At 39.3% G+C, this 16,935-nt stretch overlaps 1 protein-coding gene across 9 annotated transcripts in view; it reads left to right on the top strand.

Moving 5' to 3' along the window:
• LRCH3 (leucine rich repeats and calponin homology domain containing 3) overlaps window positions 1-16,935 on the top strand; it is a 151,227-nt gene that overhangs the window by 52,136 nt on the left and 82,156 nt on the right. For all 9 annotated transcript variants that reach the window (XM_069064992.1, XM_069064990.1, XM_069064991.1 and 6 more), the window contains exons 3-5: window positions 11,436-11,562; window positions 14,709-14,814; window positions 16,479-16,615. In XM_069064992.1, the coding sequence (XP_068921093.1) occupies window positions 11,436-11,562; window positions 14,709-14,814; window positions 16,479-16,615 (370 nt within the window). The remainder of the gene's footprint in view (window positions 1-11,435; window positions 11,563-14,708; window positions 14,815-16,478; window positions 16,616-16,935) is intronic.

The raw sequence follows: 16,935 nt of genomic DNA, 5'->3' as shown, positions 1-16,935 counted from the left end.
TTGTGTCTCAGGCCGGATTTGACTCGGGTCCTCCTGACTCCAGGGCCGATGCTCTATTCACTGCACCACTTAGACGCCCTGAATTCAGAAGTTTTAACTCAGATTAGTATTACAGATATTTGATGTGGAGGATTTCCTTTCTCTTCCTTTAAAAAATAAGCGAGGCATCATGGCACATGGGCTAGAGAATCATCTTCAAAACCAAGAAAATTTGGATTCATGTCTTGCCTCTAACCCATACTAGCTGTGTGACCCTAGGCAAGTCAACCTCTCAGTGCTCTAGGCAAATCTCTAAGGCCATAAGTTGCAGAAAAATGCTTCCCTGGATTGGCTAAAGGAGTTTCCTTATCTGGGAGTTTCCTGGCCCAGTGAAATCATGTTGAGACCCTATCCCTATATGTAGCACTAAACATCAATATGGCCAATTAAACTTGCTTGGCAACTACCTGTTTACATAAAGGAATTACATTGCGTAGAATATCATCATTTTTCTGAGCTACTTTTTAAAAAATTTACATTATTTCATACATGTCCTTACAAATTTCATTATATTCTTAATATTTATCTATCTTAATTAAGATGTACTATATCTTGGCCAACATAGAGTAGTGAATAGAGAGTTCAGCACAGAGTTAGGAAGCCTTGGGTTCAAGTCTTGCCTCTGACATATGCTGGGTGACCTCGGTGAAGTCACGTAGACTCTCATCACCAGAGTAAGATGAAAAAAAAGTACCATTTGCCTCTCACAGGGCAGACAAACCAGCCTAGCTGAAGCAACAAAGGCACACTGAGGAAGAGATGAGGCAGCATAAATTAAGAGAATCAAACTACTACCATACTACCTTAATTACAATCTCCTCTCAGATCCTGATGGAGACAACCAGGATCCTAAGCCCAACTGCCTTGGGAATAGCAGTGTCTCCCAAACCACCAGACCTGCTTCTAGCCCAGGCCCCATAGCCTTCTTGGAGGGGGGGAGATTTAATGGGGGAGAAGAGGGCCCACCTTTTTCATCACCATCTGCCATAAGTGCTAAGCAAATGCCATCCCCAGGCAGATGAGCACAAGAACCCTGGAATTTTCAGTACCTGCCAGAGCACTGGTACTTCTTGAGTTCAGCTCTCCCAGCCATCATGTGGGGAAGCAGCTGTGCTGCAAGAGAAGGGGCTAGTCATTCCTACCAACTGCCATTCATAGGGCACACCGCCCAGTCTAGCTAAAGCATCAGAACACCCTGAGGAAGAGACAGGAGGCAGCATGTGCTATGCAAGTCAGACCACGACTAGCACCTTGACCACCATCTTCCCTCAGTCCCTGATGGAGACAGTCCAGGAACCTGAGAGGCAGCTAGGTGGCAGAGTAGATAGAGTGATGAGCCTGGAGTCAGGAAGACCTGAATTCAGATGAGACCCTAAGACATAAAGTGTCTGTGACTATAGGACAAGTCACTTAACCTTTGTCTGCCTCACTTTCTTCAGCTGTAAAATGGGGACTCATTTGTAAAATAATTCCTATCTCCCAGGTTATTGTGAGAATCAAGTGAGATAATATGTGTAAATGTGAGAGGCAGTTCCTGTGAAGATACATGCTGGCAGCTATTCCTGCAGGTACAGCTACTAAAAAACCCAGGAAAGAAAATTCTTGTCAATAGAGTCTTTGATCTTTGCAGGAACTACTTCCCCTACTAGTCTGGCCTGCCAGTCTCAATCCAGGTTCCAGACTGACTTGCTTTTGTATTCAAGACTTATATTGGATGACTGTATCTTTTCAGCAACACCCAATTGTGTGTAGTATCATATTTCATATAGTGACTTTCACTCTTTCTTTAATTAAGAATTTTCCCACCTTATTTAATTCCTTTCATTGATTATTTGATTCATTAGAGATGTTCTCAAACCTGATAAAGGTATCAGGATGTAAATTATTTTGTTAATTACTGTAAATGGTTTAGGAATGACTGACTCTACCTTATTCTATCGCTTACTACTTTTCTGTGACCTTGAGGATGTCATGTATGCTGGATATGCTAAGAGAATCAAACTCATTTACTCATCTGTAAAATGAAGGTATTGGACTATCCATTTTTTCCTTTTCAAATCTCTCTGATGCTACCTTAGTTCAAGTCTTTATCTCCTCATAACTGATCTTTTAGCTTGGAGGGGTGTATTGCCAAGGCAATATTCATAGCACTGACAGTGACTATGAATATGCCAGGGCAGGTCTGAATCACAAAATATAACAGACTCTCCATACAGAAGACAGAAGCAAAGCATTTATTTAGACAACAGAAAACCAAATCACAAAACCAGAAAATTGAATCCATCATAGGAACAAAGAAGTTAATACACTTTATCACTGTAGGAAGCAACACCATCCCAAAGCCTTCCATCTGCTCCATCCTTCCCACAAACAAACACAAGCCTAGCTGTCTCCTTGCTGCATCCTCTCTCTCCCTTTGCCCTAACTATTTTGACTTCCCAGCTTCCTCTCAGCTCTTCTCTACCTGTTCAGGAAATTCCTCCCACCACAGGCTCCATGTGATTACATACAACCTATCTAAAGGGCAGGAAAGATCTACAAATTCCCTTAGGCTTTTTAAGGGGTAGGGAAGATCTTCAAATTCCCATTACTATTACAGTAGGTGGGGAGGAGGAGAGAAAGAGGAAAAAAGAAGTATGGGAATAATTCTAGAGGGAATGAGGGGAGTCTCTCTACGTCTGATTTTTGCCTTTTCTAGTCTATCCAGCATACCAGTGCCAGATTAATTTTCATAAAATGCTGTTTACTTTGTCCCACTTCCTTGCTCAGAAATCTTAATGGCTCTCTACTATTTATAGGATAAAATTCCTATTCCTTAACCTAACATTCAAGATCATTCAGAACCAGGTCCTTTCCTACCTTTCCAGTCCTATCTCCCACAATTTTTCAATATGAATCCTATGGTTCACCCACACTGATGTGCTCACTGTGTCTAAAACACACTTTGTGCTTTCCCATCTCTGTACTTTTACTCAGTCCATTTTCTTTTTTTTCTTGTTCTTTTTTTGCTTTCTAGAGGGGGAGAGGTAGGGCAATTGGGGCTAAATGACTTGCCCAAGGTCACACGGCTAGTTTTTTTTTTTGTGTGTGTGTGTGTGTTAAATGTCTGAGGCCAGATTTGAGCTCAGGTCCCCTTGACTCCAGGGCAGGTGCTCTGTTCACTGCGCCACCTAGCCGCTCCTACTCAGTCCATTTTCCCCATCCTCTCCCTCTCCAGATCCAATCTCTGCTTTAAAGCCTTTGTTTATGATATACCATAGAACTCCTATGCACTTATTGTCCATACTGCTTTGTGATTAAGGTTCTTCTCTTTAAAAAAAAATTTTTTTTTAATTTTTTTGAGACAGGAGGGTATTCCTCTCTCACTAGGTACCCCTCATGGGCCTAATTCCAGTGACACAGAAAAAAACTTCAATGTACTTTGTTTTTCCTGCCTAGGTTTGTTTTCCCCTCCTTAGGCAACCCGGTGGCTCTTCCTTCTTGAAGGCTCAGCATGTTATTGCCACTTTTAGTTTAGACATTTGATTAGCTTCACCCCTCCTGCAGCAAAGAAATCTAGAACTGCAGGGATGTGTCAGACTAACCTCACAGACATTTACTAATTACCTGATATGTGCCAGCCACTGGCTCAGCACCAGGGATACAAATTGGAAAGGCAAAAACCAGTCCCTGCTCTCAGGGAATTGATAATCTAATGGCAAAGACAAGGTGCAGAGAAGGTCTATGCAGGATAGATTGGGCATGATCTCAGAGGGAAGAGGGAAGGCACAGAGATTAAAGAGATCTAGGAAAGGCTTCTTATAGAAGATGAGACTGAAGGAAGGCAAGGAAGCTAAGAGATATGGGAGGTAGAGATGAGAGAGATAGGTCTAGGCATGGGAGACAGCCAGTCAAAATGCCTGGTCAGACAGGGAGACAGAGGTCAGGTTGCTGCCTCAACAGAGCCTTCTTCCACATCAAGCACTACGCATGTTTATCAGCAAACACAGCTCCGTGTTACTCTCTTAAACAATCCCATATTGTTTGATTTATCACATTGCTAATTTCATCTCCTCAATCTACCTCATCAGCTACTTCAGGTCAGGTTGTCATAATTCTTTATTCCATATAGCACTTAACAATTTCTTCCACATCTGTGGGAATGAATGAATGAAAGAATGGTAGAAACTAAAAAAATAGTGATTTGTTTTTGGAGATAGAGCTAGCTAGACAGATGTTCTTTATGTGTGGGTAAAAGTAGGAGAGGTCAAAATAGCTAGTATGCTTTATCCATACAAGTAAAGCTTTTGCAGCCTACAAGAAGAGCAGCCTTAAGGTATAGTAACTAAGGTAAAATTTTAAAGATTAAATTGCTATTCAGTTGAGTTAAGTTCATTAAGCATCTTTTAAGTGCCCCTTTGCATGGACCTGAGGCACTGGAAACAAAGACAAAAGCACGACAGTTCCTGCCTTTAGGTTGTGGTGATTAAAAAGGTTCAAGAGGCCTAATTTCTGGGTAATTTAATCATTTTATTAATAAAGCTAGCATGTTTATTAACAAAGGATGGTTCTTTGGCCTTCTCTTTTAGACCAAAGACAGTCAGGGTGGTGGGTTCACAGTTTATATACCCTTCAAAGAGCAGATATTCCCCAGGGTGGGACTCACAACCTTGATTAATAAAAAACCAAATATTACAATGAGGGGCTGAGAGCGACATCATGTCACCCTTGGAAAAAGAGACTCTCTCTCTATACTCAGATCACCCCTAGCCTTGGGCAATCGACTCAAACCACCCAAGCCTGATCAGAACACAGTGGCTACTCTACCAAGAAAGTTAGTCCAATCTCATTATCAACAATGTCCTTCAAGAAATTGAACTGTTTAATATCAGGACTTTAGAAATAGAGGACAACTCTGTATCTCTTCAGTTCATTAGTTATTAATAATCATTTCTCTAAGGGGCTTATATTTTAGTGAGGGGGCATCATATATGACATGAACAAAGTTGAGTAAATGCAAGATATTTTGAAGAGGGAGACTGCACCAACAACCAGGAGGATTAGGGCAGGCTTCCCATAAATGGCACCTGAACTGAGCCCTGAAGGAAGGCAAGAATTCAGAGAGGTGGCTGTGAGTGAATGTGTACCAGGCGTGGGGGTGATGGCGAAGGGGCAGAACCTGTGCAGAAGCATGGAAATGGAAAATGGATGATGGATTCTGGGATGAGTTCTGGGAATTGATAAGAGACTGGTTTAACTGGAACATTGAGGGCCTTATGAGGAGATAGTGTGAATAAGATTAAAAAGGTGGATTGGAGCTAGGACTTTTAGCTGAGAGTATTTTAAACTGAGGAGTTTGCATTTTATTTTGAAAGCAATAGAAAGCCATTGAAGATTCTGGAACAAGGGACTGACATCAGACCTTTGCTTTAAGGATGATTATTTTGGCAGCTATGTGGAGACCAATTAGGATGCTATTACAGTGGTCCAGGCAAGAGTTGAATGAATTCATTCAATAAGCATTTATTATAATGAGAGCCTGCCCTAGATTGCTAGCCATGTGATTAGTGAGAAAGGGGTAGATGAAAGAGACATGGAGTTCAGATTATATTTGGCAACTGATTGGATATGGTGGAGGAAAGAGAGTAAAAAGTTGAGGATGACTCTAAGACTGAATCTGGATCATTAGAAGGGCATAATCTCTCAATGGAGATGGAGGAGTGGGCAGTTTCTCTCTCTCTCTCTCTCTCTCTCTCTCTCTCTCTCTCTCTCTCTCTCTCTCTCTCTCTCGGTGACAGAAGGGATAATGAGTTTTGCTGAGTCTGATATGCTTATGGATCATCCATGAGATATCCAGAAGGTATTAGGCAATGGAGGGCTGAAGCTCAAAAGCAGTGGATATGTGGATTTGTGAGTTTTCTGCAATTAGAAGGCCGTTGAACCCTTAGGAATTGGTGAGATTACTCATAGATTGCATATAGAGAGAAAATAAGAAAATCCAAAACAGAGGGTATAGAAACACCCACATTTGATGGGCAAGAAATGTCCTCTCAGCTCTGAGGGGTGGAGCCAAAAGATGGCAGAGTAGAAATAGGACCTCCATGTGGCTCTGGCTCTCACCACTTCCAATTCATGTAAAAGGGGACTCTAAACAAACTCTGGAGCTACAGAACCCACAAAATGACATAGAGAAGCTAACCTCCCGCCAAGGCCAGCCTGGTAAGCTGGCAGGAATCCAACGCAGCACTCTGGGAGCCCAGCCCTGCCCAGCCTCATGCAGAAGTTTTAGCCTGAGAGCGGGCCTGACCAGCCACCGGCTGGAGGGACCCAAGATCACCAGCAGCTGTGGTGGTCCAGAATTATCAACACATAGGTGCTAAGGACAAAGTGAGAGGTCAGTGCAGTGTGGACATTGGGACCCATTAGTTGGGAGTGAGTTGGCCTTTATCCCTTGGAAGGAGAAGCCACTGAGGGCTGCGGCACAGCCACGGCCACACGGCAGCTTCAGTTCCTGGCCTGCATAGTGTAGGGGGACCAAGCACCAGTCTGAGGGGTAATCACTCTTGCTTTAACCTGCTTAGATCTGGATTGTGGTCTAGGGTGGAGGTCCTGGGGTTTGTGTCCAGTTTGCCAGAGCATGTGGAGACCTCAGAGAGGGCACCCATCTCATACCTCTGGCAGCTGAGAAAACCCCAGCATTTGGAACGAAGCTCCCCTGTCTGGTTGCAGAGTCCTACTGTGGCAAAAAGCCCAAAAGTCAGGTAATTGAGTGGCATCATGACCAGGCAAAAGAAACAAAGCAGAGAGAAGATTCCAACATTAGACTCCTATTTTGGGGACAAAAAGGAGCAAAGCATGTGGAGGAAGGAAGACAGTGAAGTCAGAACTCCTGCACCAAAAGCTTCAAAGGAAAATACAAGCTGGTTACAGGCTGTAGAGGACCTTAAGAAGCAGATAAGAGAAGTGGAGGAAAAATTGGGAAGAGAAATGAGAACGATGCAAGAAAATTATGAAATGAGAGTCAACAGCCTGACTGAAGAAAATCATACCTTAAAAAATAAACTAACTCAAATGGCAAAAGAGGCTCAAAAAGGCAATGAGGAGACGAATGCCTTAAAAAGTCGAATTTGCCAGATGGAAAAAGAATCTCAAAAGCTCACTGAAGAGAATCATTCCTTCAGAATGAGGTTGGAGCAAATGGAAGCTAATGACTTTATGAGAAATCAAGATGCTATTAAACAGATCCAAACAAATGAAAGAATAGAAGGCAATGTGAAATATCTCATTGGAAAAACCACTCACCTGGAAAACAGATCCAGGAGAGATAATTTAAAAATTATTGGACTACCTGAAAGCCATGATCAAAGAAAGAACCTAGAAATCATCCTCCAAGAAGTTCTCAAGGAAAACTGCCCTAATGTTTTAGAACCAGAGGACAAAATAGAGGTTGATCGAATCCACCAATCACCTCCTGAAAAAGATCCCAAAAAGAAAACTCCTAGGCATATTATAGCCAGGTTCCAGAATTCCCAGATCAAGGAGAGAATATTACAAGCAGCCAGGAAGAAACAATTTGAATATTGTGGAAACACAATCAGGATAACTCAGGTTCTGGCAGCTTCTACACTGAGGGATCAAAGGGCTTGGAATATGATATTCCAGAGGGCAAAGGAGCTGGGATTAAAACCAAGAATCACCTACCCAGCGAAATTGAGTATCATGTTTCAGGGGAAAATATGGTCATTCAGTGGAATAGAGGACTTTCAAGCATTCTTGATGAAAAAAACAGAGCTCAATAGAAAATTTGTCATTCAAATACAAGAAGCAAGAGAAACATGAGAAGGCAGACAGGGAAAAGAAATCATAAGGAACTTATCAAAGTTGAACTATTAACATTCCTACATAGAAAAACGATAATTGTAGCTGATGAAACTTTTCTCAGTATGAAAATAGTTAAAGGAAACAGATATATATATATATATATCAGAAGGTATATGGGCGTATGAATACATATGTGAATGTGTATATATGTTTACAGTTATACATAGATAGAGGACACAGGACCAATTTAACAGGAAGGGATGATACTTAAAAGGTGAAATTAAGAGGTGAGAGGAATGTAATGAGAGGAGATGGGGAGAGACAGATTGGGGCAAACTATCTCATACAGAAGAGGCAAGGGAAAATGGTTACAATGGAGGGGAAGAATAGGAAGGCAAAAGGGAATGGGTCAACCTTATTTCCATTGAATCTGGCTTGAGGAGGGAGTGAAATACACACTAAATAGGGTATCTCACCCTCCAGGAGAGTAGTGGGGGAAGGGGATGAGAGGGGGGATGATGGAAGGGAGGGCAGGCTTGGGGGGGAGGGAAGTTGGAAGCACCCACTTTTGAAAAGGGACAGGATCAAAGTAGAGAATAGAACAAGTGGGAGGTGGAATAGGAGGGAGGAAAATATAGTCAGTCTTTTACAATATATCTACTATGTTAATGTTTTGCATTAGCTACACATGTACAACCTATACTGAACTGCTTATCTTCCCAGTAAGGGTGGGTGACAAGGGAGGAAGGGAATGAATCTGGAACTGAAAGTTTTAAAATCAAATATTCAAATATATATGTGTATATACATATATGTATGTGTGTGTATATGTTTATATATACACTATTATTAGTACCATTGTACATGTAATTGGGAAATAAGATATACAGGCACTGAGGCATAGAGGTCCACTGGAAAAGTCGAAAGGGGTATGGGAGAAAATATGGGAGAGAGCAGATTGGAGGAGGGGATATCCTGTGGGACTGCTGTTTTTGGCAGTGGGTAGGGAAAAAACGGGGAGAAAATTTGTAACTCAAAATCTGGCGGAGAAAGATACCTGGCCTATAAGAAAGCATATTGACAAGCGAAAGTACCCCCAAAAAATGCAAGACTGACCTGGGTCCCCAGGGTGTTACTAATAGGCTTAAGAATATTGCTGTTCCCCATTTTCAGAGATTACTTTAAAAGGTCTGGGCTTGAGTCTGAAGTCTCCTATCATATAATGGACCCCTTCTTGATTAAGGGAAGAGAGGGGAAACTGTGATGAGGTGCAGTCTCTGGGAATCCTCTTGAGCCCTCCTTGAGTCCTTGAGGTACAGGCTCTGGGAATCCTCTTGAGCTCACCTTGAGTCCTTGAGGTGTAGGCTCTGGGAATCCTCTTGAGCTCTCCTTGAGTCCTTGAGGTACAGGCTCTGGGAACCCCCCTTGAACTCTGATTAAATTGTCCCATTGGCTGAGGCATTTGCATGAGGCCATAAGCCTTACAGTGTGGCTGGGCCCAGACCTCTGTTTCTAGCCTAGCTTACCATTGCCCATCTAATTCCCCCCCTTGAGCCTATCAAAATATCAGTCCACCCTTGAACTGGCCTAGTCCATTATAGTCTGTTGGTTCCAGTTAGCCTCCTGCAAATTCCCACCCTTCATCACTCATTGACCTCATCTGACTTCTCCTGAAGACCCTCCCCAAACTCCTCTCTAGACCTACCCTAGATTCCTCCCCCAACTTTCTGTATATAAGATCCCATCTTCACTCCATGTATGTGAGAGCACCATAGAATGACCTAGTACAGACTTACTCTGTGTCCAATACAAGCACACTTTTAATAAACTTTTACTTTTCTTTGGCTGAAAAAAAAAGAGGTTGAAATTAAGAGGTGAGAGAGGAATATGATGAGAGGAGATGGGGAGAGACAGAATGGGGTAAACTATCTCATATAGAAGAGGCAAGGGAAAATGGTTACAGTGGAGGGGAAGAATAGGAAGGCAAAAGGGAATGGGTCAACCTTATTCTTATTGAATTTGGCTTGGAGAGGGAATGAAATACACACTAAATAGGGTATCTCACCCTACAGGAGAGTAGGGGGGAAGGGGATGAGAGGGGGGATGATGGAAGGGAGGGCAGTCTGGGGGTGGAGAGAATTTGGAAGCACCCACTTTTGAAAAGGTATGGGATCAAAGTAGAGAACAGAAGAAGTGGGAGGTGGGATAGGAAGGAGGGAAATATAGTCAGTCTTTTACAATATATCTACTATGTTAATGTTTTGCATTAGCTACGTTGACATATACAACCTATACTGAACTGCTTATCTTCCCAGTAAGGGTGGGTGACAAGGGAGGAAGGGAATGAATCTGGAATTCAAAGTTTTAAAATCAAATGTTTAAATATATATATATATGTATACTATTATTAATACTATTTTACATGTAATTGGGAAATAAGATATACAGGCACTGCGGCATATAGATCCGCCATGCCCTACTGGAAAAGTCAAAGGGGGTATGGGAGAAGATATGGGAGAGAGTAGATTGGAGGAGCAGATATCCTGTGGGACTGCTGTTTTGGGGCAGTGGGTAGGGAAAAAACGAGGAGAAAATTTGTAACTCAAAATCTGGAGGAAATGAATGATATAAATCAGAAGATAATAAAGCATTTGAAAAATGAAAAAAAAAAAGAAATGTCTTCTCTTTGAAAGAGTGGGGAGACAACTAGGAACAAAATCAGGAGAGAGCATTGTCACCAGAACCCAAGGAAGAAAGAATGTTCAAGTGGGAGGGAGTGGTTAATAGTGTTAAAAACTAGAGATATCAAGTATTATGAATATTGAAAAAAGGCTTTAAGAATGAAAAGGTAAGAGATCACCAGTATCTAGGTAATGAGCAATTTGCTTCATAAGAAACTGAATCACCATGGTTTTAGAAGTTAATAAGAGTTGATAGGGGCGGCTAGGTGGCACAGTGAATAGAGCACTGGCCCTGGGGTCAGGAGGACCTGAGTTCAAATCCGGCCTCAGACACTTAACACAAAAACTAGCCGTGTGACCTTGGGCAAGTCACTTAACCCCAATCGCCCTCCAAAAAGCAAAAAAAAAAAAGAGTTGATAGCTTTTTCTTGAAGTGTGACTTTGAAAAGCAGGAGAAATTATAGAACAATAGCCTGAGAGGGTTATAGTGGCATGTTTTATTCTTTGTACTTGTATCCTCAGAACCTAGAAAAAGTGCCTTGTCATATAATAAAAACCTAATAAATACTTATTTTTTTAAAAAATGTAATTGATTAATTTTAAATTTGAAAAATTAAATTCAAATTTAATTTTAAATTTGATTGATTTAATTCAAAATCTAGCCATGTTTGTAGGCAGCAGGGTAGAAGCAATAAAGATGTTGAAGATAAGATTATGAAAAGAAATTAAAACTCTTTAAGCCAATTAGCTTATAATACATGTGTATTTACTGATAAAGCATTTACTTTTTAAATATTAGTACTCATATGGGAGCTTTGCATCTTATATTTAGTATGTATTGTTGAATTCTGAATGTGAAATATTTTTCCCTCTTTGGTCTTCTCTGACTGCTTCCTCTTTTTCTTTCCCGTTCAGTCGGAACCAACTTTCGACATTGCCAGTACATATGTGTAATCTCCCACTGAAAGTCTTAATTGCCAGTAACAATAAATTGGTCTCTCTACCTGAAGAAATTGGACAGCTCAGAAACTTGACAGAACTTGTAAGTTAATACCTTGTTTTGATTGTGAAATCTTCTTATGCTGTTCTTTACATATGAAAATTATCCATCAGGAAAACTTGTACCTTTGAGTTTTATTTTCGGTATTGGTGACAGATTTGTACCAAGCCAACCATTATCTTCTTTATTCTTTCTTGTGACCAATAATAGATTTTTTTTGAGATCATAGGGTAAAATGAGGGCCATCAAAAGCGCAAAAAGCTAACTGGCTTGTTGGTACGAAATCTTAAAAGTCATCTTTTCCATCCTGCTCATTTTACAGTGGAGGAAACTGAGGTTGGGAAAAATTCCCAAGGCCATACCAGATCGTACATAAGAAAGATAGAATTTGAAACTAAAAGTTCTCCACTCTTGGGTCTTTCCTGCATTAGATCTGTGCTCTAATCTGATGGTTTGGATTTTTGTGAGTTTTGTGAATTTAATAGAGGTTTTCATTTTCAAACACTGAGTTTGCCACTAATATGTAAAAATCTTTTCATATATGTTCTATTAATATCACTTAGCGCAAGAGCCCTCATTTTAGCCTATGGCACTCTGGTAAAGGCTATGGACTCCTCAGAATGATATTTTTAAATGAATAAAACAAAATACATAGGAATACAGAGGAAACCAAATTATGTTGAAATACAATTATCAAACCCCAGGTTGAAAACTCCTGATTTATTTATTTATAAATTAACTTATTAATTTTAGTTTTCAACATTCCTAAGTTTTTTTAAGTTTCTCCACTTCCCTCTCCTCCTCACTCCCCAAGAAGACCTGCAATCTGATTTTAGCTCTACATATAAATTCTTATTAAGCATATTTTCACATTAGTTATGTTGTATAGAAGAATTAGAATGAATGGGAGGAACCATGAGAAAGAAAAACAAAATAGAAAAAGAGAGCAAATAGTATGCTTTGATCTACATTCAGACTCCATCGTTCTTTATCTGGATGTGAATGGCATTTTCCATCATGAGTCTTTTGGAAACGTGTTAGGTCCTTGCATTGCTGAAAAGAGAAGTCTATCAAAGTCAGTTCTCACATAATGTTGCTGTTACTGGGTACAGTGTTATCCTGGTTCTACTCACTTTACTCAGCATCAGTTCTTATAAGTCTTCCTAGGTTTTTCTGAAGTCTTCTCATCATTTTTTATAGTACTATAGTATTCCATTACATTCATATACCATAACTTGTTCAGCCATTTCCCAATTGCTGGACATCCCCTCAATTCTCCATTCTTGGCCACCACAAAAAGATCTGCTGTAAATATTTTTGTACATGTGGATCCTCTTCTCATTTTTATTATCTCTTTGGGACACAGCCCTAGAAGTGGTATTGCTGGATCAAAGGATGCGCACATTTTTATAGCCTTTTAGGCATAGTTCCAAATTGCTCTCCAGATGGTTGGATCAGTTCACAACTCCACCAACAATGCATTAGTGTTCCAATTTTCCCATATCTCCAACATTTGTGATTTTCCTGTCTTGTCATGTTAGCCAATCTGATAGGTATGATAGAGCACTGGCCCTGGAGTCAGGAGGACCTGAGTTCAAATTCAGCCTCAGACACAAAACTTAACACAAAACTAGCTCTGTGACCTTGGGCAAGTCACTTAACCCCAATTGCCCTACCTTCCCCTCTCCAAAAAAAAAAAAAAGGCAAAAAATAGTGATTTAGAGCATTTTTTCATATGACTATAGATAGCTTTAATCACTTACTCTGAAAATTGCCAGTTCGTATCCTTTGACCATTTATCAATTAGGGAATGAATTGTATTCTTATAAATTTGACTCCGTTCTCTATATATTGTAGAAATGAGACCTTTATCAGAGATATTGTTTATAAAAATTCTTTCCCAATTTTCTGCTTCCCTCCTAATCTTGGTTGCATTGACTTTGTGTAAAACCTTTTCAATTTAATATAATCAAAATTATCCATTTTGCATTTCATAATGTTCTCCATCTCTTATTTGGTCATAAATTCCTCCATTCTCCATAAATCTGACAAATAACTGTTCCTTGCTCTCCTAATTTGTTTATAGTATCAATCTTTATATATCTTTATATTTTTGTGTACCCATTTTGACTTTATTTTGGTATACAGTGTAAGATATTAATCTATGCCCAGTTTCTGCCATACTTTTTTCCAGTTTTCCCATCAGTTTTTGTCTAATAGTGTATTCTTATCACAGAAACTGAGGTCTTTGGGTTTACCAAACAGTAGATTACTGTATTCATTGACTACTGTGTCTTGTGTACCTGACCTATTCCCCTGATCCACCACTAGGTTTCTTAGCCAGTACCAAGTAGTTTTGATGATTGCTGCTTTATAATACAATTTAAGGTCTAGTATTGCTCAGCTACCTTCGCTAGCATTTCTTTTCATTAATTCCCTCAATATTCTCTGGACCTTTTGTTCTTCTAGATGAATTTTAGTATTATTTTTTTAGCTCTATAAAATAATATTTTTGTAGTTTGGCATGACACTGAATAAGTAAATTAATTTAGGTAGAATTGTCATTTTTATTATATATCATTAGAACAAATTCATTAAAATAGAGTTCTACGTAAGATTCTTTTTTGTAACTTCATCTTGCATGCATTTTAATTAGCATTTTATCGTCCTAGGATCTGCCTTTTTTGACCTTTTGTCTGTATTTAAACCTCTTCATTGAAAAAAGCACTTGATTCATTTGGAGTCATAGACCTGGAACAGGTTCCTAGCTCTTTCTCTTTATTATTATTATTCCACCATTATTAACCTTGGAAGAGTTAACTTAATCTCTCTGGACCTCATTTACCTCATCTTAGATGGTCTATATTAGATAACCTCTGGAAGTTCCTTCCAGCTTTAAAGCTGCAATTACATCCTGTTAATTTTTGTTCCTAACTAGAAAATTTAAGGCAGATATTTTTAAATTTTCCTAAACTATTCATGGAAATTGATAGTATTACTAAATGTAATGGTCATGGTTGGTATTATCAAAGAGCCAACTATGGAAATTAGACAGTCTTGATCATGGCAACAAGAATTTTTAGGGATATAAAGGATTTTAGAGGCTAATCCATTCATTTTTCATAAAGTTTGATATAAATATATTGCTAATACTAGAAATTTTTTTATTTTTTATCCTTTTGGCATAGGACGTAAGTTGTAATGAAATTCAGACACTACCTCCCCAAGTTGGCAATCTGGAGTCTTTGCGGGACCTTAACATCAGAAGAAACCACTTAGTACGTTTACCTGAAGGTGAGAAGAAAAAGGTTTTATTGTTTTGACTTTTTGGGAAAGATATTTATAGCATGTAACACATTATAAAAATACATGCATCATCTTTGTTTTGGTTTGCCAAAGTTGATGCTTCCCCTCCATTTGCATGAAGAACTGCTAAGAAGATTTTAGGAGGTAAAGACTAGTAAAACTCAACCTCTGGTCAAAAGTTGGTGGAATTTAATAAGGGCGTGATTCCTGAGCATTGAAGTTATATAGACACTTGAGGGAAACAAATAATTATTTTTGATAAAGAAAGTTTATGGCAGAGTAATATACTAAAATTCTTTCAGGAGATACATATTCTGTTTCACTATGTATTTATTTGAATGTGTGCTACATGAAGTCCCGAGCCCTAGGCACCATAAGGGGAATACAGAGAAGTGTATGACAAAACTCTGTATATTTATCCTCAAGTTGCAAAAGTAATAAAGGTGGGGTCCCTCTTTTCATGATAGATAAAAAGAAACTAGAATTTCCAGAATAAATTTTTTTATTTTGGACAATAAAAATGCTAATTGGGTATTTAACTGAATTTTCTTTAAAAAAATTTAAATACAGATAGAATGAAAATTGAAATAGACCCATGAAAGAAGCCAGGGATGGTTGAGGTATATCCCTAATCCTTTGAGGTTGATGTCATAGATTGATCTGGACCCTTATACTGTATAAAACTTGGTTCTTTTTTCAGTGATTTTACATATTGAGGAATTTCAGTAGTTCAGAGAATAAGGTGGACTTTGGGCTTCCTAATTCAAAATTCTATAAAACTCCCAGCATGTCCAAATACACAAAACCTAACTACTGTGTTTCCCCGATAATAAGACCTATCCCGAAAATAAGCCCTCCCCTTGCTGTGTAAGATTCCTCTAAAATAAGCCCTCCCCCGAAAATAAGCCCTATTGAGATTGCTACTGTAGTGAAGGTGATCCGCTGCGCTACACGACACATTACGGTACCCTCTGTATGCACCGCCCCCCTCCCCCCCTCGTGAAACACACGCTGCGCTCCGAGCTGCATCCAATCAGAGCTGCAGCAGTGAGGGAGTCATCCTGTTCTTCCCCAGTGATTTGCTTATTGAATAAAGGTACATTTTTTTGTTCACATTTACCTGTTTATTAAAATTGCTGTCAATGTTCATTAAAATTAAGCCCTTTGGTGTTTTTCTGTCCAAAAAAAAATAAGACAGTGTCTTATTATCGGGGAAACACGGTAGAGTACTCAAAATTTGTAACATCTTTTCTGTTTTCTCTTTCCCTGCCCACCAAACTTTCTCTTCATCCTGCTTCCTCTGGAGCTTTGGTCTCAGTAACCCATTATCTTACGAGCAAGAGATATTGAGAGACCTCAGTAGTGCTGACCTAATGGTACCCTTGATCCTTGCTCAACAAAAACTGTGATCTCTTCCTTAAAGACTTCTCCTATAGTATTTAGTCTTCAAAGAGTAGTAGCTTATTATATAAAGCAATTTTAATGCTGCATAATGATTGACTTAAAGCCTTTTTTACGTGCCAGTTCTAGTTTGGGTAAAAAAAATGTGTATGGTGTTATAAGAATATATATTCATGGTCATATGATTTTAAGTGCTTTGGGATTTTAGATTGAATTGACTAAACATTTCCATTTTCCCCCCATACATGCAGAGCTTGCCGAGTTGCCTTTAATACGGTTAGACTTCTCCTGCAATAAAATTACATCAATCCCTGTTTGTTATCGGAACCTCAGGCACCTACAGATGATCACCCTAGATAACAACCCCCTACAGTCTCCTCCTGCACAGGTGAAACATTATAAACTGTTTGAGTTGAGGATAGAATTTGAAAGTTAGATTATTTCCATTTAAGTTTCTTTTATAAATGAAGTTTTTAAGAAAAGTTGTGTTATTACTTAGAAGCTTTGAATAGCTGAGGTGGAAGGTAGAGAACATCTCTTGATTTCATTCTTCTTTCCCCTTTCCTTTCCCTCTGTTTTCCTCTTCCCCTTGTCCCAACTTCCTTTCTTTTTTCTTCTTTCCTTCTCTTTTTTTACAATTGTAATTCCTTCCTTGGAAATATAATCAAGCCATATTGTGAAGGAAGAGAAAATTATGATCTTCAGTTT

Source organism: Petaurus breviceps, unplaced genomic scaffold, assembly GCF_028583685.1.
Source record: "Petaurus breviceps papuanus isolate PSGF00001 unplaced genomic scaffold, PetGlider_PUasm1.0 90654, whole genome shotgun sequence".
Taxonomy (NCBI): Eukaryota; Metazoa; Chordata; class Mammalia; order Diprotodontia; family Petauridae; genus Petaurus; species Petaurus breviceps.
Note: the sequence above shows the minus strand (reverse complement) of the source record. Positions and strands in the feature narration are given on the sequence as shown.